This window comes from Somniosus microcephalus, chromosome 1 (assembly GCF_052327205.1).
Source record: "Somniosus microcephalus isolate GS21.2 chromosome 1, FLI_Smic_1.0, whole genome shotgun sequence".
In the NCBI taxonomy this organism is placed as follows: domain Eukaryota; kingdom Metazoa; phylum Chordata; class Chondrichthyes; order Squaliformes; family Somniosidae; genus Somniosus; species Somniosus microcephalus.
The window spans coordinates 168,195,971-168,218,102 of NC_140987.1; the positions used below are offsets into that span (position 1 = coordinate 168,195,971).

General features: G+C 46.7%; 1 protein-coding gene across 11 annotated transcripts in view; it reads right to left on the reverse strand.

Moving 5' to 3' along the window:
- Positions 1–13,363: 13,363 nt before the first annotated feature.
- apc (APC regulator of WNT signaling pathway) overlaps positions 13,364–22,132 on the reverse strand; it is a 395,143-nt gene continuing 386,374 nt past the window's right edge. For all 11 annotated transcript variants that reach the window (XM_085987196.1, XM_085987189.1, XM_085987193.1 and 8 more), the window contains one exon: positions 13,364–20,923. In XM_085987196.1, the coding sequence (XP_085843322.1) occupies positions 14,272–20,923 (6,652 nt within the window). In that variant the 3' untranslated portion in view covers positions 13,364–14,271. The remainder of the gene's footprint in view (positions 20,924–22,132) is intronic.

Sequence of the window (22,132 nt, forward strand, 5' to 3'; positions counted from 1 at the left end):
CGGACACGGCCGCGAGCTGGCGTTGCTGCCTAGCGGACCAGGGTTCGGTGTGCTTGGCCATCGCGTATGTGAGCGGCTTGTGGTCCACGTACGCGGTGAAGGGGCGGCCCTCCAGGAGGAACCTGAAATGGCGGACCGACAGGTGGAGCGTGAGGAGCTCGCGGTCGAAAGTAGAGTATTTGACCTCCGGGGAGCGCAGTTGGCGGCTGTAGAAGGCAAGTGGCTGCCACGCGCTATTGACCCACTGCTCAAACACGGCTCCAACCGCGTGGTCGGAGGCGTCGCTGGTGAGCGCGACCCGGGCATCGGCCCTCGGGTGCGCGAGCAGGGTGGCGTCGGCGAGCGCGTTTTTGGTGGCATCGAAGGCAGTTGACGTGTCAGTGCTCCAGGCTACGGCCATCTTGTCGGATTTACCTCGGAGGGAGTCGTATAGGGGCTTCATGAGGGCTGCAGCTCTGGGAATGAACCTGTTGTAGAAGTTCACCATCCCGAGGAACTCCTGGAGGCCCTTGATGGTCTTGGGGTGGGGGAATTGCTGGACGGCCTGCACCTTGTTGGGCAGGGGGACGGCCCCAGCAGGGGTGATGTGGTGACCGAGAAAATCGATCTTGGCTAGGCCGAATTGGCACTTCGCCGGGCTGAGGATGAGCCCGTGTTGGGCTAGGCGCCCAAATGGGATGCGAATGTGTTCGAGGTGTTCCTGTTGGGAGGAGCTGGCAACGAGAATGTTGTCTAGATAGACGAATAGGAAGTTCAGGTCCCGGAGGACTGTGTCCATAAGGCGCTGGAAAGCCTGGGCTGCATTCTTGAGGCCGAAGGGCATCCTCAGGAACTCGAACAGGCCGAATGGGGTGATGACGGCCGTTTTGGGGATGTCCGCGGGGTGTACGGGGACTTGGTGGTAACCGCGCACCAGGTCGACCTTGGAAAAGACGCTTCGTCCGGCCAGTCGGGCCGAGAAGTCCTGGATATGTGGCACCGGGTATCGGTCGGGGGTGGTGGCGTCGTTGAGGCGGCGGTAGTCCCCGCAGGGGCACCAGCCTCCGCCGGGCTTGGGGGTGATGTGGAGGGGCGAGGCCCAAGGGCTGCTGGAGCGGCGGATGATGCCGAGTTGCTCCATGGTGGTGAACTCGGCCCGCGCGATTTCCAGCTTGGCCGGGTTGAGTCTGCGGGCGTGGGCAGAAACCGGGGGGCCGGTGGTGGGGATATAGTGCTCCACGTGTTTGGCGGCTTTGGTCGAAAAAGTCGGGTTAGTGAGGGCGGGAAACTCGGCTAGAAGTGCAGAGTAGTCGTCCGTGGCTCTGGCGAGGCAGTAGGTCGTCAGGCTGGCCGAACGGGCCGGGGTGAATGCGCCAGGGATGGGGGCCATAGTATTGATGTCGACGAGGCGGTGCCTCGGAATGTCGACAAGGAGGCCGTGGGTGCGTAGGAAGTCGGCGCCGATGAGTGGGCAGAGGACCCTGGCTGTGAGGAACTCCCAGCGGTAGCGGCGGCCTGCGAGGTTGAGCGTGACCATGCGGGTGCCGTATGTGCGGATGTCAGAGCCATTGGCTGCGGCCAGCGTGATACCCCGTGCGCCGCGTTGGATTTAGAGGGCGGAGGCGGGGGTGATGCTGTGCTGGGCCCCTGTGTCGCACAGAAAGCGGCAGTTGGTGCTGTCGTCGGTGACGTACAGTAGAGGCCCCTTTTGCCCCGCGGCCATCGTGGGGGCCGGTGCGGGGGGGGGGGTTTGAAAGTGCACGGTGGCGTGCAGCGTTGGGCCCTAGTGCCAAAACGGGTGTGGTAGTAGCAGTGACCCGGAGTGGTAGGGCGGTCGGGCCTAGTGGGCCGGGGAGACCGCATGGTCGTTGCTGTGAGGTCGGGCGCGACGTCGCGGGCGGTCTGCGCAGAGAGCAGACGGTCGGTCTTTGCGGCTATCTCATTCAGGTCCGTGGAGCCAGACTCCACAATGAGCGAGCGGATGCTGGTGGGGAGCTGCCGAATGAAAAGCGTGCGAAAGAGGGCGCCGGGGTTTTTGTCGTCCGAGAGGGACAGCATGTGGGAAAGCAGATCCGACGGTGAAGCGTCACCAAGGCCGGGGAGGTCGAGGAGTTGGCAGTTGCGCTGGTAAGAGGACGCTTGAAATTTTTTAAGGAGCGCGGCCTTCAGATGTTCGTACTTGCCTTCCACTGGTGGATCCTGCAGCGCTGCCCAAACCTTGGGGGCTGTGGCGTAGGTGAGAGAGGTGACGAGGTAGTCGTACTTCGTGGCGTCGACTGTAATGTTTTTCAGCCGGAATCTGGACTCGGCTTGAACGAACCAGGCCTCGGCCAGGTTCTCCCAAAAGTCCGGTAATTTAACCGTGACTGCGTTTGTATCCGCCATGCTAGCTTAGGATTCGTCCTGAGCGTCGGGGTCACCAGTGTTGAGATACCGCGGCAAACGTGGGAGTCGAGACCAGAGTTGGTGAAACACAACTGCTTTAATCAACCTCATGGCAAAGAGAAACTGGAAAAGCCCGCGCAACCACTTAAATACTCCCCAGACAGGAAGTGCTCCCGGCAGCCTGTCCCTGCGGGAAACAAGTTGCTGGAGGAAAGGGCCCCCGGTTGGGGGCGTCTGCTTAAACTGTCCGTGCCGCCGTGAGCGGATTATGTCCAGTGGTGGCGTGTCGCCACAGAAACATAGAAGATAGGAGCAGGAGTAGGTCATTCGGCCCCTCGAGCCTGTTCCGCCATTTAATGAGATCATGGCTGATCATCCAAATTCAGTACCCTGTCCCTGCTTTCTCTCCATATCCCTTGATCCCTTTAGCCTTAAGAAATATATCTAACTCCTTCTTGAATATATTTGATGAATTGGCCTCTACTGCCTTCTGTGGTAGAGAATTCCACAGGTTCACCACTCTCTGGGTGAAGAAATTCCTCCTCATCTCAGTCCTAAATGGCTTACCCCTTATCCTTAGACTGTGACCCCTGGTTCTAGACTCCCCCGCCATTGGGAACATCCATCCTGCATCTAGTCTGTCGAGTCCTGTTAGAATTTTATAAGTTTCAATGAGATCCTCTCTCATTCTTCTGAACTCCAGCGAGTATAAGCCTAATTGACTTAATCTCTGCTCATACGTCATTCCTGCCATCCCAGGTATCAGTCTGGTGAATCTTCGCTACACTCTCTCCATGGCAAGGACATCCTTCCTCAGATAAGGTGACCAAAACTGCACACAATACTCAAGGTGTGGTCTCACCAAGGCCCTGTACAACTGCGGGGGTTTAGAAATTCGGGGGTTTAGCGCCACCCGTTACCACCAGATTCGGGTGAAAAAATGGCAGCTGCTGCTCTTCCGCCCGCTGCCAGCGTGTCCTGCAGCGGCCACCATTTTCAGATGGCCGGCAGCACTGCCGATGTCAGCGATCGCTAAAATTAGTGAGCAACACTCACTTAACGGCCGATTTGCAAGTTTGGAGTTCGGCATTCAACTTACCGGCATGCCTCAAATGCGACCAACTGAGCAAGTGTTAATGAGCAGGAAGGAGCCTCCAAGCAGCAGTATTTAAAGGGATATCAGCAATTACTTGCACCTGACATGTTTGTTCAGTTTGACTGGCTCTGTGCAACTTCCTGCGACTCCAGCAGCTTTATAAACTTCTTTCAAGGTTCTAAGGTAACAGGGAGTGTTGTTGCAAGTGGAGAACACCTTCATTCTTATTTAAAGGATTCTGCTCTCAACACTTGCTCACAGTCATGGGGGCTCTACCGGCAGTCCCCCTTGTGCTCGAGTATCTTAGGGAGAGGAAGGGGAGGCAGCGAAGACGAGAAAATGCGCGCAGAGGGGGGCCAGCAGGGCTCTCAAAAGGGGACCGTACCCACCTAGAGTCTTCAGAGAGCACTTAACATAAGAACATAAGAAATAGGAGCAGGAATAGGCCACTTGGCCCCTCGAGCCTGCTCTGCCATTCAATAAGATCATGGCTGATCTTGGGCTCAAAACCACTTCCCCGCCCGCTCCCCATAACCCTTCACTCCCTTATCTTGCAAAAATTTGTCTATCTCCACCGTAAATGTATTTAATGACCCAGCCTCCATGGCTCTCTGGGGCAGAGAATTCCACAGATTTACGACCCTCTGAGAGAAGAAGTTCCTCCTCATCTCAGTTCTAAAAGGGCGGCCCTTTATTCTGAGACTGTGCCCTCGAGTTCTAGATTTCCCCATGAGGGGAAACATCCTCTCTGCATCTACCCTGTCGAGCCCCCTCAGTATTTTATATGTTCCGATAAGATCACCTCTCATTCTTCTAAATTCCAATGAGTATAGGCCCAACCTGCTCAACCTTTCCACCTTTCCTCATAAGTCAAACCCCTCATTCTCTGGAATTAACCTAGTGAATCGTCTCTGAACTGCCTCCAATGCAAGTATATAATGAGACCAAAACTGTACGCGGTACTCAAGGTGTGGTCTCACCAATACCTTGTACAGTTGTAGCAGGACTTCCTTGCTTTTATACTCCAACCCCCTTGAAATAAAGGCCAACATTCCATTTGCCTTTTTGATTACTTGCTGTACCTGCATGCTAACTTTTTGGGGGTCCTTGTGCATGAAACACAAGTCCCTCTGAACTGTAGCATTTTGTAATCTCTCTCCATTTAAAAAAGTTTGCTTTTTTATTTTTCCTGCCAAAGTGGATAACCTCGCACTTTCCCACATTATACTCCATCTGCCAAATGTTTGCCCACTCACCTAGCCTGTCTATATCCCTTTGCAGATTCTTTGAGTCCTCTGCACAACTTGCTTTTCCACCCATCTTTGTATCATCCGCAAACTTGGCTACAGTACACTCGATCCCTTCATCCAAGTCATTAATGTAGATTGCAAATAGTTGGGGCCCCAGCACCGATCCTTGTGGCACCCCACTAGTTACTGTTTGCCAACCAGAAAATGACCCATTTATCCCAACTCTCTGCTTTCTGTTAGTTAGCCAATTCTCTATCCATGTTAATATATTACCCCCAACTCCGTGAGCTCTTATCTTATGCAGTAACCTTTTATGTGGCACCTTATCGAATGCCTTCTGGAAATCCAAATACACAACATCCACTGGCTCACCCTTGTCCACCCTGTTCGTTACATCCTCAAAGAACGCCAACAAATTTGTTAAACATGATTTCCCTTTCTTAAAACCATGCTGACTCTGTTTGACTGCAGTATGTTTTTCTAAATGCCCTACTACTGCTTCCTTAATGAAGGACTCCAGCATTTTCCCAACGACAGATGTTAGGCTAACTGGTCTATAGTTTCCTGCTTTCTGTCTCCCTCCTTTCTTAAATAGGGGTGTTACATCAGCTGTTTTCCAATCCGCTGGGACCTCTCCAGAGTCCACAAAATTTTGGTATATTGCAACCAATGCATCCATTATCTCTGCAGCCACTTCTTTTAAGGAGTGATGATATATTAACAGGTTCCTCTAATGAGGCCATATGGGTTGAACTTAAAAACAAAAAGGGGGCAAGCACTTTGCTGGGAGTGTATGATAGGCCCCCAAACAGTCAGGGGGAGATAGAGGAACAGATATGTAGGCAAATCTCAGAGAAGTGTGCAAATAATAGGGTAATAATAGTGGGGGAATTCAACTTCCCCAATATTAACTGGGATAGTCAGAGTGTGAAAGGCTTAGAGGGTGCAGAATTCTTAAAGTGCATCCAGGAGAGCTTTTTGAGCCAGCATGTAGAAAGTCCTACAAGAGAGGGGGCGGTACTGGACCTAATTCTAGGGAATGTAGCCGGGCAAGTGGTAGATGTGTTAGTAGGTGAGCACTTTGGTGACAGTGACCATAATTCGGTGAGATTTAAGGTAGTCATGGAAAAGGATAAGGATGGACCAGAAATAAAGGTTCTAAATTGGGGGAAGGCCAATTTTAATATGATAAGGCAGGATCTGGCCAATGTGGACTGGGATCAGCTACTTGAAGGAAAATCCACATCGGAGCAATGGGAGTCTTTCAGAAAGGAAATTGAGAGAGTACAATGGCAACATGTTCCCGTAAAGGTCAAGGGTGGGACCAACAAGCCCAGGGAACCTTGGATGTCAAGGGATATACGAGAATGGATTAGGAAAAAAAGGGGGGCTTTTGGCAGATACAAAGGACTAAAGACAGAGGAAGCCCTAGAGGAGTATAAAAAGTGCAGGGGGATACTTAAAAAAGAAATTAGGAGAGCGAGGAGAGGCCATGAAATAACACTGGCGAGCAATATAAAGGAAAATCCTAAGGTGTTTTATAAGTATATTAAGGGCAAGAGGATAACTAGGGAAAGCGTAGGGCCCATTAGGGACCAAAGTGGCAAGCTGTGTGTAGAGCCAGAAGATGTAGGTGGGGTTTTAAATGAATTTTTTGCATCTGTGTTCACTATGGAGAAGGACGATGTGGACATAGAAATCGGGCAGGGGGACTGTGATATACTTGGAGGTACTAGCGGTTTTAGCAGGCTTAAAAGTGGATAAATCCCCAGGCCCGGACGAGATGTATCCCAGGCTACTATGTGAGGCAAAGGAGGAGATTGCAGGGGCTCTGACACAAATTTTCAGAACCTCTCTGGCCACAGGGGATGTGCCAGAGGACTGGAGAACAGCTAACGTAGTACCATTATTCAAGAAGGGTAGTAGGGATAAATCAGGGAATTACAGGCCAGTGAGCCTAACATCAGTGGTAGGGAAATTATTGGAAAAAATTCAGAGGGACAGAATTAGTCTCCACTTGGAGAGGCAAGGATTAATTAGGGATAGCCAGCATGGCTTTGTCAAGGGAAGATCATGTCTGACCAATTTGATTGAATTTTTCAAGGGGGTGATTAGGTGTGTGGATGAGGGTAGTGCAGTGGATGTGGTTTACATGGATTTCAGTAAGGCTTTTGATAAAGTCCCGCATAGGAGACTGGTCAGGAAGGTAAGAGCCCATGGGATCCAGGGTGCCTTGGCACATTGGATCCAAAACTGGCTTAGTGGCAGAAGGCAGAGGATGATGGTGGAAGGTTGTTTTTGTGACTGGAAGCCTGTGTCCAGTGGGGTACCGCAGGGATCGGTGCTGGGTCCCTTGCTTTTTGTGGTCTACATTAATGATTTGGATGTGAATGTAAAAGGTATCAGTAAGTTCGCAGATGACACGAAAATTGGAGGGGTGGTAAATAGCGAGGAGGGAAGCCTCAGGCTACAGGACGATATAGATAGGTTGGTCAGATGGGCGGAAAAGTGGCAAATGGAATTTAACCCTGAAAGGTGTGAGGTGATGCATTTTGGACGGACTAACAAGGCAAGGGAATACACAATGAATGGTAAGACCCTAGGAAAGACAGAGGATCAGAGGGACCTTGGTGTGCATGTACATAGATCCCCAAAGGCAGCAGAACAGGTGGCTAAGGTGGTTAAAAAGGCATATGGGATACTTGCCTTCATTAGCCGAGGCATAGAATATAAGAGCAGGGAGGTTATGATGGAGCTGTACAAAACGCTGGTAAGGCCACAGCTGGAGTAGTGTGTGCAGTTCTGGTTGCCACACTATAGGAAGGATGTGATTGCTTTGGAGAGGGTGCAGAGGAGATTTACCAGGATGTTACCTGGGCTGGAGCGCTTCAGCTATGAAGAAAGATTGGACAGGCTGGGGTTGTTTTCCTTGGAGCAGAGAAGGCTGAGGGGGGACCTGATTTGAGGTGTACAAAATTATGAGGGGCATAGATAGGGTAGATAGAAAGGAACTTTTCCCCTTAGTAGAGGGGTCAATAACAAGGGGGCATAGATTCAAGGTAAGGGGCAGGAGGTTTAGAGGGGATTTGAGGAAAAACTTTTTCACCCAGAGGGTGGTTGGAATCTGGAACTCACTGCCTGAAAGGGTGGTAGAGGCAGGAACCCTCACAACATTCAAGAAGCATTTGGATGAGCACTTGAAATGCCATAGCATACAAGGCTACGGACCAAATGCTGGAAAATGGGATTAGATTAGACAGGGCTTGATGGCCGGCGCAGATGCGATGGGCCGAAGGGCCTCTTTCTGTGCTGTATGCAGGCCATCTGTTCCGGCGGACTCGTCATCTTTTAGTCCCATTATTTTACCGAGTACTATTTCCTTAGTGATAGTGATTGTCTTTAGTTCCCCACTCCCTGTGGCCCCTTGATTATCCATTATTGGGATGTTGTTAGCGTCTTCCTCAGTGAAGACAGATGCAAAATATTTGTTCAGTCTCTGCCATTTCCCCATTCCCCATTATTAATTCCCCAGTCTCATCCTCTAAGGGACCAATATTTACCTTAGCTACCTTCTTCATTTTTATATACCTGTAGAAGCTCTTACTATCTGTTTTAATGTTTCTTTCCAGCTGACTCTCATAATTCATCTCTCTCTATTATTTTTTTTGTCATCCTTTGCTGGTTTTTAAAAATTTCCCAATCCTCTGGTCTCCCACCAATCTTGGCAACATTATATGCCTTCGTTTTCAATTTGATACCATCCTTTACTTCCTTAGTTAGCCACGGATGGTGATCCCTTCTCTTAAAATCTTTCTTTCTCACTGGAATACATTTTTGTTGAGAGTTATGAAATATCTCCTTAAATGTCCGCCACTGCATTTCAACTTACTTAACCTTTAATTTGTTTCTCCAGTCCACTTTAGCCAGTTCTGCCCTCATGCCATTATAATTGCCTTTGTTTAAGATCAGGACACTGGTTTGAGATACAACTTTCTCACCCTCCAACTGAATTTGAAATTCAACTATGCTATGATCACTTTTTCCTAGAGGGTCCTTTACTATGAGATAATTTATTAATTCTGTCTCATTACACAGTACCAGATCCGAGATAGCCTGCTCCTTGGTTGGTTCCATTACATACTGTTCTAGGAAAACATCCCGGATGCACTCTATGAACTCCTCCTCCAGCCTACCATGGCCAATTTGATTTGTCCAATCAATATGGAGATTAAAATCACCCATGATTATTACCGTACCTTTTTTACAGGCCTCCATTATTTGTTGATTTATACTCTGTCCAACAGCATTGCTACTGTTCGGGGGCCTGTAGACTACGCCCACTAGAGACTTTTTCCCCATATTTTGTTTTATCTCCACCCAAACAGATTCTACATCTTGATCTTCTGAGCCAATATCACTTCTCACCACTGCACTGATCCCATCTTTTACCAACAAAGCCACCCCACCTCCCTTTCCTTTCTTTCTATCCTTTCAAATTGTCAAATACCCTGGAATATTCAGTTCCCAGCCCTGGTCGCCTTGCAACCACGTCTCTGTAATGGTGATCAGATCATACCCATTTGTATCTATTTGTGCTGTCAACTCATTTATCTTGTTACAAATGCTGCGTGCATTCAGATATAGAGCTTTTAACTTTGTTTTTTTACCATTTTTCCTTGTTTTGGCCTTTTTTTCTGTTACACTCTTATTTTTAAACATTTTGTCCCTTCCTGTCACACTCTGGTCATTATTTCCCCCATCTCTAGCCTGCTCTATTGCTTTCTCATTGACTTTTTATTTTCCCGCTCATCTGGATCCTCCCCCCCACTATTTAGTTTAAAGCCCTCTCTACAGCCCTAGTTATTCGATTCGCCAGGACTCTAGCCCCAGCATGGTTCAAGTGAAGCCCGTCCAAACGGAACAGCTCCCTCTTGTCCCAGTACTGGTGCCAGTGCCCCACAAATCAAAACCCATTTCTCCCACACCAGTCTTTGAGCCACTCGTTCATTTCTCTGATCTTATTTACCCTATGCAAATTCGCTCGTGGCTCAGGTAGTAATCCAGAGATTATTACCTTTGTGGTTCTGCTTTTTAATTTAGCCCCTAGCTGCTCATATTCTCTCAGCAGAACCTCTTTCTTTGTCCTACCTATGTCATTGGTACCTACGTGGACGATGACAACTGGATCTTCCCCCTCCAGCCCAAAGGAGATGTTCTTAACCCTGGCACCGGGCAGGCAACACAGCCTTCGGGACTTACGCTCTCGGCTGCAGAGAACAGTATCTATCCCCCTCACTATACTGTCCCCAATCACTGCAACATTTCTTTTTGCTCCCCCCACTTGAATGGCTTCCTCTACCACGGTGCTGTGGTCAGTTTGCTCATCCTCCCTACAGTCCCTGGCCTCGTCCACAAAGGAAGCAAGAATCTCGTACCTGTTGGACAAGGCCAAGGCTCCTCCACCACTACCTCCTGGATCCCAATACCTGCCTCGCTTGTAGTCACATCCTCCTGTCCCTGACCATGGGCCAAATTGGAAGCAATTATTCTAGTCGGTGTGACTGCCTCCTGGAACATAGTGTCCAGGTAACGCTCCCCCTCCCTAATGTGTCGCAGTGTCTGAAGCTCGGACTCCAGCTCATCAACTCTGAGCCGAAGTTCCTCGAGCAGCCAACATTTGCTGCAGATGTGGTCGCCCTGGACCTCAATGGTGTCCACGAGCTCCCACATGCAACAACAACACATTGCCTGGTTTCCCATCTCAATTAATTAATTAGGTTTTAAATTTGGAACATTTATATCTTTTAATCTACACCAAGGCACTTAAATTTAGACTATCAAGTTTGGAAAAAAAGCGAGAAATAGAGAAATATTGACCAACCAATCAATCACTTACCTGCTTTCTGGTGACGTCACACTTCGATTACTTTTTACTTCTTTACACTCACCGGTCCTTTGTATCTCAGTGTTTCCCGCTGCTTTTGAACTCCCCCGGGTTTTGGCGCTCTCGCCCTGCTCCTGCTGCTTTTGATCTCCCCCGGGTTTTGGCGCTCTCGCTCTGCTCCCGTTGCTTTTGAACTCTCCCGGGTTTTGGCGCTCTCGCTCTGCTCCCGTTGCTTTTGAACTCTCCCGGGTTTTGGCGCTCTCGCTCTGCTCCCGTTGCTTTTGATCTCCCCCGGGTTTTGGCGCTCTCGCTCTGCTCCCGTTGCTTTTGATCTCCCCCGGGTTTTGGCGCTCTCGCCCTGCTCCTGCTGCTTTTGATCTCTCCCGGGTTTTGGCGCTCTCGCTCTGCTCCCGTTGCTTTTGAACTCTCCCGGGTTTTGGCGCTCTCGCTCTGCTCCCGTTGCTTTTGAACTCTCCCGGGTTTTGGCGCTCTCGCTCTGCTCCCGTTGCTTTTGAACTCTCCCGGGTTTTGGCGCTCTCGCTCTGCTCCCACTGCTTTTGAACTCACCTGTTTTTTTAAATTAATTAATTAATGATTAATTACACAATGAGCAGTGTATTAGGAGGCTAGGCTTCACCAAGGAGGTGCTCACAGAACTCTGCCACTCCTGCAACCAGACCTGCAGCCTGAAAACATGGTGATCACGGCTCTCCCAGTGGCAGTCAAGATCACTGTGGCCTTCAATTGCTTCGCCAGCGGATCCTTCCAGTCTGCAGCAGGAGACATAGCTAACATCTCCCAGTTCACTGTCCATCGCTGCATTCGGGAAGTCACTGAGGCTCTCTACACCAGAAGGAACTATGTTGTCTTCTCTCTGACCCTTCTTAAAGGGGAGGGGCCTTGCTCAGCGCAACCTGGGGCCCAGCTAGGCCACCAGGGATCGGAATGCCGGCAAAAGAGGAGGCCGGGGACCTCAACGGGGGCAGGTGCTGGCAGGTGGCCCGCAACAAAAATGGCCGCCCAGCACCTCGCCTTTAATTAGCGCCGCCCCGGCCACCGACCCCGTCGGACATAGCGTCTGGTGGTAAGTCAGGGGGCGTTACCAAAGATCACGGACGGGGCGGCGCAGCACCGCCGGGCGCTAACAGTCACTACCGCCGCTTACCTCCCGTTGAATTTCGTGGGAGGCGTTGGCGGTGCCGCGCCTGGGCGCTAGTTGGTTGGTGTTAATGGGAGGCGCAAAGCAACCGAATTTTTCCCCCTTAAGCTTTTGATGATTTCCCACCTATTGCAGTTCCTTCCCTTGTCACTGGACAGTTCATCTCCCATCTCCCCCGTTCTCCAAGCTCAGCATCTCCATGTGACGAACCTCACATGAACCCACTCATACTAGCTAACAACAATAACTCACTTGCTTCAGACACTGTCCTGTACCCTTTCAAAACAACCATCACTCCCTCCATTAAACTCAACCATGAACAATTTTCCCTCTCCAACTACCACCCATTTTCTAACCTCTCTAACATCCTTGAATTTAGTGCTAGGCTATTTCGGAGTGAAATCAAAAAACACTTTTTCACACAAAGGGTAGTGGAAATCTGGAACACGCTCCCTTAAAAGGATGTGGATGCTGGGTCAATTGAAATTTTCAAGACTGAGATCAATAGATTTTTGTTCGGTAACGGTATCAAGGGATATGGAACAGAGGTGGTTAAATTAAGTTGAGATACAAGTCAGTAATGTTACATGTCAGCCATGATCTAATTGAATGGCAGAACAGGCTTGAGGGGCTGAATGGCCTACTCCTGTTCCTAACATGTTTTTGCCTCCCATTTCTCTCAAAACCTCCTCTTTGAATCCCTTGTCTAGCTTCTGCCCTTCTTACAGCACTGAAACTGCCCTGCCCAAAGTCATGAATGATTTCCTCTATGACTGATGTTCTAATCCTCCTTTTCTTTCTATATCCCTCCTTCTCTGTTGCCGTTTTGAGGGACTGCAGCCAATGTTCCCTGTAAGCTGCACGGCTTCTTTAAATTTCTGGGCATGCGCGATATTTCCAACGTAAAAGCTCATGAGCGGCTGCGCAGGACCTTGCAGATTACTGCACGGCCGCACACGCGTGCAACTTAGAGGGTACATTGACTGCAGCTGATCTCCAGCAATGGCTATTCTTCCCATCCATACACCGTCACCTCTGGAGCCCCCAAGGATCTATCTTCTTACTTCTTTCTCTTCCTGCTCCTTGGTGACATGATCTGCAGGCACAGGTTCAGCTTCCTTATGAACAATGATGATAAACAGCTCTATCTCTCCAAGCCCTTCCATAACCCTTCAACCACCTCCATCCTCATGGTAGGCCAATCTAAATTTGTTGCTAAGAGAGTGACGAGGCAGGAGAAATGTCTTCACACTAAGGGTTGTTGGAGCACGGAATGCTTTAACACTGGGAATGTTAAAGCCAGAATACCATTGCATCTTTTAAGGGAAAAATGGAAAAATACTCCAAGCAGAGATACATGGGATTAGTTTTGGATTGCATTAGCAAAGAACCGCACAGACATGATGGTTGAATGGCTTCCTCCTGTGTTACAAATTTCTGTGACTGCTTGTCTGACATCAAGTCATGGAGTCATAACTTTTCCCGTCACTAGCACCAACATTCCTTACTTTAATGAGTGAGCCCAGAAATTCCATTTAAAAAAACATTAAAGCATCTGTTTTTCTTCAATGTAAGGTTTATCCACAAAATTTCAACTGACACAACCAAAATTAATACATACAGTAATAATTTATTTTGAAATGTTCATTTAGTTCTTCTGAAACAATTTTTGTCTCATTCATAAGAGTAGCCATCTCACCTCAAATAACAATATACAACAAGTTACAGCATAGCAATGGCTCTATCTACTTTTCTGGTAAAATCTAGATCAGGAAAAAAATACTCCAGGCCAAAGCTGCAAGGTTACAGACAATCTCTTTTTGCAGCACACACACAGCAGTGTACAGTAATACACTGGAGCTATCTATGCACATCATGTGATCACAGAATTGAGTCACTGCTTCAGACAACATACCATCCGATCTGATCATGCACAAGAGCAGGCTGGGGAAGGCTGTTGCAGCAGAAATCATAAGGCTGTGAATTTCACAGCTGCATGATTACTTAGAGGGTTAGGATACTTCACAATTACTAACATGGAATATTAATACTCATTTCATTCACTTTTTTGCATGTATATAATTAGATATCTAATTTTTAAAACTCCCTGACCTTTTTTTTGCTATTAAAATGTTGAACATGATTGATACATTTTAATGGACTTATCTAGACAATTTCCAAGTATTAAGTTATATAAGCCAAGCAATACATAAAGGATGGCAGGAACTCTTAATACATAATACAAGTAAAACTGACTGTACAATGTGTTGCTTTTATGAGCTGTAGGAATAATCTCAAACCTCCTAACCAAATGCACCTGCCAAATTTCCAGCATCTATAGTTTTCTAACAAATATGGCTTCCTTAACAAAGACCCTCTGCAAAGAGAAAAAAGTCGAGATATTTACAAAAGCATCGAAGTTGATCAATAATTCTTGTAAAACCAACAGTCATCTCCAAAAAAGTTAGTTGTGCCAAAATCATACATCATAAATCAATGTTCTACAACCACAGTTATTTCAAACAGAAGTTACTAAATAGGATCCAGAATGACGTTTAGGGCTTTGATTTCCGCTGGACTCAGTGGCTTCAGGTTTAGAGCTCTCCTTTCTCTTGTTGTTTACAGGTGTTGGAATTTGGGATGGCCGTGTAGTGCTGTTATCTGTGCTACTTTTACGAGGGCTGGGTATGTAGTTGAAAGGAGTGACTCTTGCAGCAACAGTACCACTAGGTGAATTGTGCTTGCTTGAGCTGTTTGAACTAAAAGGTGTACGCTCGGTGACAATTGTGGTATCAATTTCTGGTGAGGTAGCAGAACTGTTCACAGCAGATTTTGCTTCTGTTGCCTTTTTCTCTGGGCTATCCAACTGGGGAAATGAATTTAAATGTTTTTCCATTCTTAGACCATGAGGAGGAGTTCTGTGTTCTGAAGCTGGTTTGTTCTGTGCATCACCTGAACCTTCTTCATCATTTAGAAGCAACTTTTCAGGCAAATCATCGATGACTGGGGGTGTATTGCCTGTTGGAGATTTTCCAGGCCGAGGGTTGTTTATTGGGCAGTCCTCAATTCTCACCCACACATCCTCAGTCTTTGACACAGGAGGAGCCATCTGGTAAACTAAATGTTTGGATTCAACACTATTTGTAGCTGAAGAATTTTGAGGGTGGCTGTTCATTTGTGAAATTTCATTATCTTTAACTTTCCTCCAAGTTCCTCTCAAGGGAGCTGGGTTTTCCTTGGCTTGTTTATTACCATGTGCAAAACTCCCTTGATGTGGTTTTTCATCTTCACTTTTGGCCTTTTCGCTTGATTCTGAAGAAGCTGACAGAATTGATGAAGAACTCCCTGTTCTTCGCCATGTGCTAACTCGAGGAAGGGACGAGGAATGTTTACTATGTTCACGCTTCCATGTACCTGATCTGTTCACAGGAAGCCTTGAAGGGCTTTCAGAATGAGAACGAGCTATATCATGTTTCCGCAGAGGTCTCCCTTCCAGATGTTCTGCAGAGAGATTCTGGTTTGGAGGAATTTTTCTCCAACTGCTGGTTTGATTTGGTAAATGACTGGGCATCATATCTAGATGCTGAGATGGACTTAAAACTGGAGTCTGAGTTTGTGATCTAGTTGGTGATGCAGACCTAGAAGGTGGTGATAAAGATTCAAAAGAAGTAGACTCTTCTAATTTTCTCCTCAAGGTTGGGCTTGGGGCTTCCTTTATAAAAGTTGATTGACGCATTAACGTAGGCCTTTCGGATCTGTCGGATTCACTGCCACTTGATTTTGTTGAAGACATTCTTGACAGTTCTACTCTTTTACCTGGCACAGTGCTACTGGCACTGTGGCTTAGCCCCTTAGAATTTGATTCACTTCTTGTAATAGAAGGTGTGCCCTTTCCTAGGCCCGTTTGCTTTGATGGGGCCTGCTGGCTCAGTGGTCTACCCGGAGATGTATAAGACATTCTTCCTGATCCTGAAGGTTTAGCTGAGGCAGTACTTGGAGAAGATGTCCTTGGCAGTTGTGATATCTTGTTAGAAGGGCTAATCCCATTTCTTCCTGGAGATATGGAATTTCTACCAGGAGACTGCATTGGTCTAGATAGGGATTGTTGGGAAGGTCTAGAAGGAGTAGAATCTCTAGATCCTGACCTAGAAGGTCCTTTGCTGGTTGATGTTCCCTGAGCACCAGTTTGCTTGCCTATTGGACTCGACTCTGATTTTATTGGAGTTTTAATGCCTCTTGGTGAATTATTTGAATTTTGTCCTGGGCTTACACTTTTAGAGGTTGTATTTTTTGGTGGCATCTTCGGAATAGGGCTGGTGCTAGGTGAGCTGTTCCTTACACCAGGTATGTGAATCATGGTCCTTCCACGTGAGATCATAGGCATATTTGCCTGTTGATGGTGCTTTGGCTGACTGGAAGCAGTCTCAACGTTGGAACGGGCCTTTCCAGTTATTAAACTTTTATATACCCTTTTCCCTCCTCGAATAGCTTTAACATTTTCTTCGTCATTCTTTTTGTTGTCACTGTTGATTTTTTCACCAGGTTTCACAATTTTAGGGCCTTTATTGGAAGTGAATGTTTTTTCTTCCTGGTCAGGTGTTAGATGAAAGGGCGATCCTAAGGAAATACTAGATTTAAGTGACAAAATGGAATCAGAATCAGAAGAACCCTGTCTTGACAGGCAAGCAGCAGCCTGGTGCAAGCTACTTACTATAGAATTAGCACCCTCTTGAATGGCTTTCCAGTCAAAGCTTTCAGAATCTGGAGAGAAAGCCTGTTCTGAAATAGGGCTTTGCACTTGCTCTCTTAAATTCATAGATTCGTCCATCTCCTCTACTGATGCTGCAGAAGTATCACTTCCTGTATTTTCCCAGTTACTCTTATCTTTTGCAAGGAGCTTTTTCTTTTTTGGCATAGCTGAACTGATACACTCCTGTAGAAGGTCATCTTCAGAGTCTATGCTAAGAGAGCTAAGGGAGCTATTTCTAGAAAAGCACACTGGTGTGTCTTCAACATGAAATGACTTGGGAGCATAGCCAGAAGCTGGAGGTCTGTTCACTGCAACTTGGCTATTTGTGTGCTCTCCCTGTTCACTATGCTGTCCTGCTTTTTTATTATTATTCTCTTGGTCAATATCACTGAGCGAACTTAGGGACGAATTACGAGAAAAACAGACAGGAGTATCTTCAATGGCAAAATTCTGCATTTTCTCATCTGTAACTGTTTCTCGGTCATTGTTGTCTTTTGGTGTTTGGGAGAAAACAGCCTGCCTCTGTAACGCAGATTTTGACTGCCCTCTGCCTGGTAAGGATTTTTGACCTGATTGCATTCTATCAGTAGGTTGCTGACTGTTGGGAATTCGTTCGTTATTACAATTTTTTACACCATTGGAAGCATTATCTTTTTCGCCTTTTTCTTTTTTCAGTTCTGCTTTCTCTTTTGTGAGATCGGTATCATCATCATCAAAGTCAAGTGAACTCAGGGAATCATTTCGGGAAAAACAATATGGAGTTCCTTCAATTGGAGTATAATGATGTGGGGAGTCAAATACAAAACCTCCACGAACACGGTTATCATTATTTGGTGGTTTATCTTGAAAATCCCCAGCAGTGTTTTTAGTGGCTTGCCTTTTGCTAACCTTTTCCATGTCTTTCCTGTGTTCTGTGTAGCTGCCTTCAGCAGAGAAGCTACTTGGAGGATCAGACATAGATGCTCGTTGTAATGAGCGTGCCTTGTATTCACTGTTCTGAGACAATGGCTTCACTGGAGATGTTGGTTTCCTTTTCTCTGCCTCTTGCTGATTTGGGTTGTTCACAGATGTTGATGCATGTTGCATTTGATTCATCATTTTTTTAATTCTATAGGGTTTATGGCTCTTTCCTTTTGGCATAGCAGAATTTATACATTCAGCTAGAATATCACCTTCCTCCGTTTTATCATCTTGTCCTGGCTGAGCAGTAGTGGGCCCTTTTGCCGTTTCTGCATCATCTGTACTCCTGCCCTCAGTTGGGATAGTATCTCTCTTTTCCATCACTGCAGATTCAGATGTAGGACGAATGCCATCTGAATTTACCAGTTCATTTGGAGGTGACTCAATGGTGAGGTCACTTAGAGATGTAGCTGTTGAAAAGTTTATTGGAGTTCCCTCAACACAGTAGACTCGTGGCATATCTTCCCTAAATATGTCATGGTTAAAACTGACATGCTTTTGAGCATGGACTCTATTTTGATTAGAAAGCAATTTGTACACAGGCAACTGACTTGGTTTCCTTGCTACTGGAGGTGGTATCCGTGCTGTTGTACTAGCAGCAGTTTTCTTTGATTTACTTGAAGATTTAGTTGGCATGGCTGAATTTATGCATTCTTCTAAGATATCAATATCATCGTCATCATCATCTTCCAGTATATCTTTCTCAGGTTCTGCAGCTTTCTCTGCTTTACACTGATTTTTCTCACTTGTATCTTCCTCCTTATCAGGTTCTTCATTCCTCTGATCATCTTCATAAACAGGAGGCATTACTCTGAGCTCAAGATCTTTCTGAATAAATGGTTCATCAAGGCTAAGAGCACTCAAACTTGATGCACAAGAAAATCCATCTGGAGTGTTTTCTGTTGCAAAATGCATCAGACTATCACCGTCCTGAGGAACCTGGACTCTTTGGACTGCTGCATTCACAGCCTCTTGCCTTTGGCCAGGCTCTCTGCTTTTAACATTAGTTTGTTCCTTGATTTTATGTGCATCTCTCTTCAGTTGAACTGGTTGAGGTGGTGGAGTTTTACTTCTACTAGGAGGCATTGTCTGTCCTGGACTGTCTGGAAGATCACTTGGGCTTATAACTCCACTAACCATTTCACTGCAAGGTTCGCTCTGAATAGAACTGGCAATTGACTGACTTTCAAAACTCCCCAATGAACTGACTGAACTACACCTGCTGAATACCAAAGGAGTTTCCTGCACATAGTGCTCTGGTGGGCTTTTAGGAGTCTGTGCTCCACTTTTGGATGGTGATTTGGCACCCGAAGAGAACTCAACAGCTTTCTGCCGAGAAATATCAGGCTGAGACACATTGGTGGCCTGCAGCCTATTTTGTTTCATTCGTGTATGGTGCGAAGTAGAGGAAGCCTCACCCATTGCTGCTTCAGCAGATAACTGTCCATGATTTTCCTTGAGGTCAATAATCTGCAAAGTGGTTCCATCATCTGATACACGCTTGGCTTGGCCACGACCTTCCATTTCATCCTCTGATGACAGAGATGACAGTGAACTACATCTTGAAAAGCAAATAGGAGTATCCTCTACGCAATAAGTCTGCATAGTTTCTTGGTTAATTGAAGGAGCCTTACAAGTAGCTGATTTTTGTACTGCAGGAGTGGCAGTTGTTCTAGTTTGTGCAGAGCTAGGGTGAAGTCGCCTCTGTTGACTAGAGGTGCTGATTTTGGAACTTGGTGTGCTTCCACAACTTGATGCTGCATGATCCTTTGTTGGGTTTTGAACCGAAGGACCTTTTGAATACATAAAAGATTGCTTCTGTGAAGAGGGAGGGATTTCTGAGGAATACTTCAAACTATAATCAATTGGCTGTTCAACATGGTGTTCTTCCTCTGTAAACTTTATACTATAATTTGTGGGCCTGTCCTCTTCCTCCTCATGCTGTTCTTCTTCAGAGTAACGTTCACTGTAGTTGGTTGGTTTGTCATCTTCATAATCATCTACCTGGCAAAGAGATGGATTAACTTTCTGGTTCATTCTGTGCTCAGAATCTACTCTAATTTGCTCAGAATTATTATGTGCCCTGGTGCTATAAGAGCAATCTGATTGACCAAATCGAGGCTGGAATTTACTATGTGCTTCATCCCCACCGCATGTACTTTCACAGTAGATAGAATATCCAGAGGGTTGAGTTCTGGTCTGCTTATGTTCATTCCTTTTCATCTCTTCTTCGACAATATGCTTTTGCCGTGCCCACTGTTCATTTTGTGATGGGCTCTGTCGGCCAGAATTTAACTGTTCATCTGAATATTTAAGACTGTAATTAATTGGTGTGTCTAATTCTGCATCATTGTCATCTAAATGATTGGCATTGTGAATTTTGTTGGCAAGATCAGCAGGATATTTTTCATAATTGCAGAATTTGCTTTCATCATCCTCTGAGTAGGACTCTATCGATGGTTTCATCTGCCCTCTTTTCCCATAGCCATCACTGCTGCTAACACTATTCAAGCTATCATTTGATGACCTCCTGTACTCCGTTTTCCCATAAGGCATGGAAGTGGTTCTGTTGGAGTTTTCAGGTTTACCATAGTTAAAAATGTTAGAATGGGGATGAGATGATGATCCTCGTCTCATTCCAGTCCTGTCCTCTGGCACACAATGTAGGTCAGAAGCAGATGCTGAATTCCTGTCCTCTGAGGATAAATGCATACTTGATACCTCTTCCATGACCTTGGCTATTTGAGCTGCAGTGGTCGGCATCTGTCTCCCTATTCTTTTAGAAGGATCTGGCACATTATCAGATGAAGAGGGATAGGCATCAGTATCTGTTCCTCTTCTATCTCTTTCTACACTTCGGTCCTTTTCTGCTCTAGAGCTTTCTACAGTGCCCCTGCTGTCTCTTGATGAACCAGGTAGCATTGAAGAAGTCATATATGGTGACAGCACAGTCAAGTTTCCAGTGTTGAAACTCTCTGACCTGCATACCCCATCATCATTATGCCTTCCAGAGTCCAAAACATACTCACTGTATCTGCCTTGTTTGTGTCTTTGTCTATTGCGATGGGATGTTTTGGGGCTCAAATTATCAATATTATCAAAAGTCTCTGATAATTGTTGAGCATCCAGCTCTGCTTCCAGAGCCTTTTGTTTCCGAACATGCAGAGATGGCAGACTTGATCCTGGAGACATAATGTTGGCATCTTTGTACTTAGCAGGTCTGTTAGCCATTAGGTTCCTCAAAGCTGCAGCACTTCCCATTGCAATCATTTTGTGTTTAGAATGAATTAGATTTTTGAGCATGCTAACTGCTCCCATGTCCCACAAAGACTCCTGATCCTTGGCATTTCGAGCAGAGAGATTCCAAAGGGTTCCACATGCATTGCTAACTATTGTCAGGCTGTGTGATTTTAAGTGCTGCAGCAACGTCTGTAAGCAATTGTTTTCTCGCAGGATTTGCCTGAATAGAAAACAGAGTTATTTAGAAAACCATTTATAAACCAAATACACACTTGCCTATATTAATTTCAATCAAGGCAAAAAACAAGAAAATAAGGATAATATGCTCAACAGTCACACTTTGTTTATGTGGACTGTCCTTATCAAATTCACTTGAACACTAAATTGAAGTACTTTATGTATTGAATTAGATTAAAATAGCTTGTAACAGAGGAAATCCACAGTAATAATTAACGCATTTTGAATGTAAGATGTAATTTAGCTTAGGTGAGGCGATGGAATGAGATTTATCTGATTTTAGATAAGGCGGAGGGAGCGAGCGGGGGGGGTGGGCGGAGGGAGTGAGCGGGGGGGCGGAGCAAGGCAGAGGGAAGGAGGGAGGAGGAGGATGAGGGGAGGAGAGGAGGGGGTGTGGGGGCAGGAGAGGGAGGATGAGGGCGGAGGGAGGAAAAGGGCAGAGGGAGGGGGGATGGAGGGGCAGGGAGTGAAAGGAAGGGAGGGAGACGAGGAGGGGGGGAGGAAGATGGGAAGGGGGAGATGGAGAGGAGGGGGCGAGAGGGAGAGGAGCGGCGGGAGGGAGGGGGCAGAGGGAGGGTGACGGGGTGGAGGAAGGAGAGGGGGAGGGAAGGAGAGGGGAGGGAGGGGCGGAGGGAGGCAGGGCGGCAGAGAGGAGGAGGGAGGGGGGAAATGGTAGGCAGCAGATAGAGGGAGGCAGATGGGGAGGTGGAGACAGCAGTGAGGGGAAGTGGGGAAGGGAGTAGGGAAAAGAACACAGGGCAGGGATGGAGGGAAGGTACAATGTTGTAAGTTTTCTGCTGCAAAAAACAGTGCCATTATTTGTGATGGCTGTCCTACAGGGGGTATCCTACAGTATGACTGTTGCCTACTGTAGAAAATCTGCTGAGTCTTGTAGGTGTGGGAATCTGTTTGAAGTTAGGTATCTGAGAAGCAGGCCTTTTAACTCTATCTCAATTGACAGCTCTGTATCCAGAGTCCTCCCAGGCTGAGGACAGATAATAAGCCATTGCTTCAGCTCATGTCAAGCCATATATCCAAGTCATTGTGCTGTTGTAAAACTCCATGGAAGCTGAGTTGTCTTCTATGTTGCTATCAAGAGATAGCAAGAATCTCAAAATGCTTTGTTACTTTGTCTCAAAAATAGTTTCAAAGTACCAATGTGAAGTAAGGACTCGACTGTCATTTATCTGAC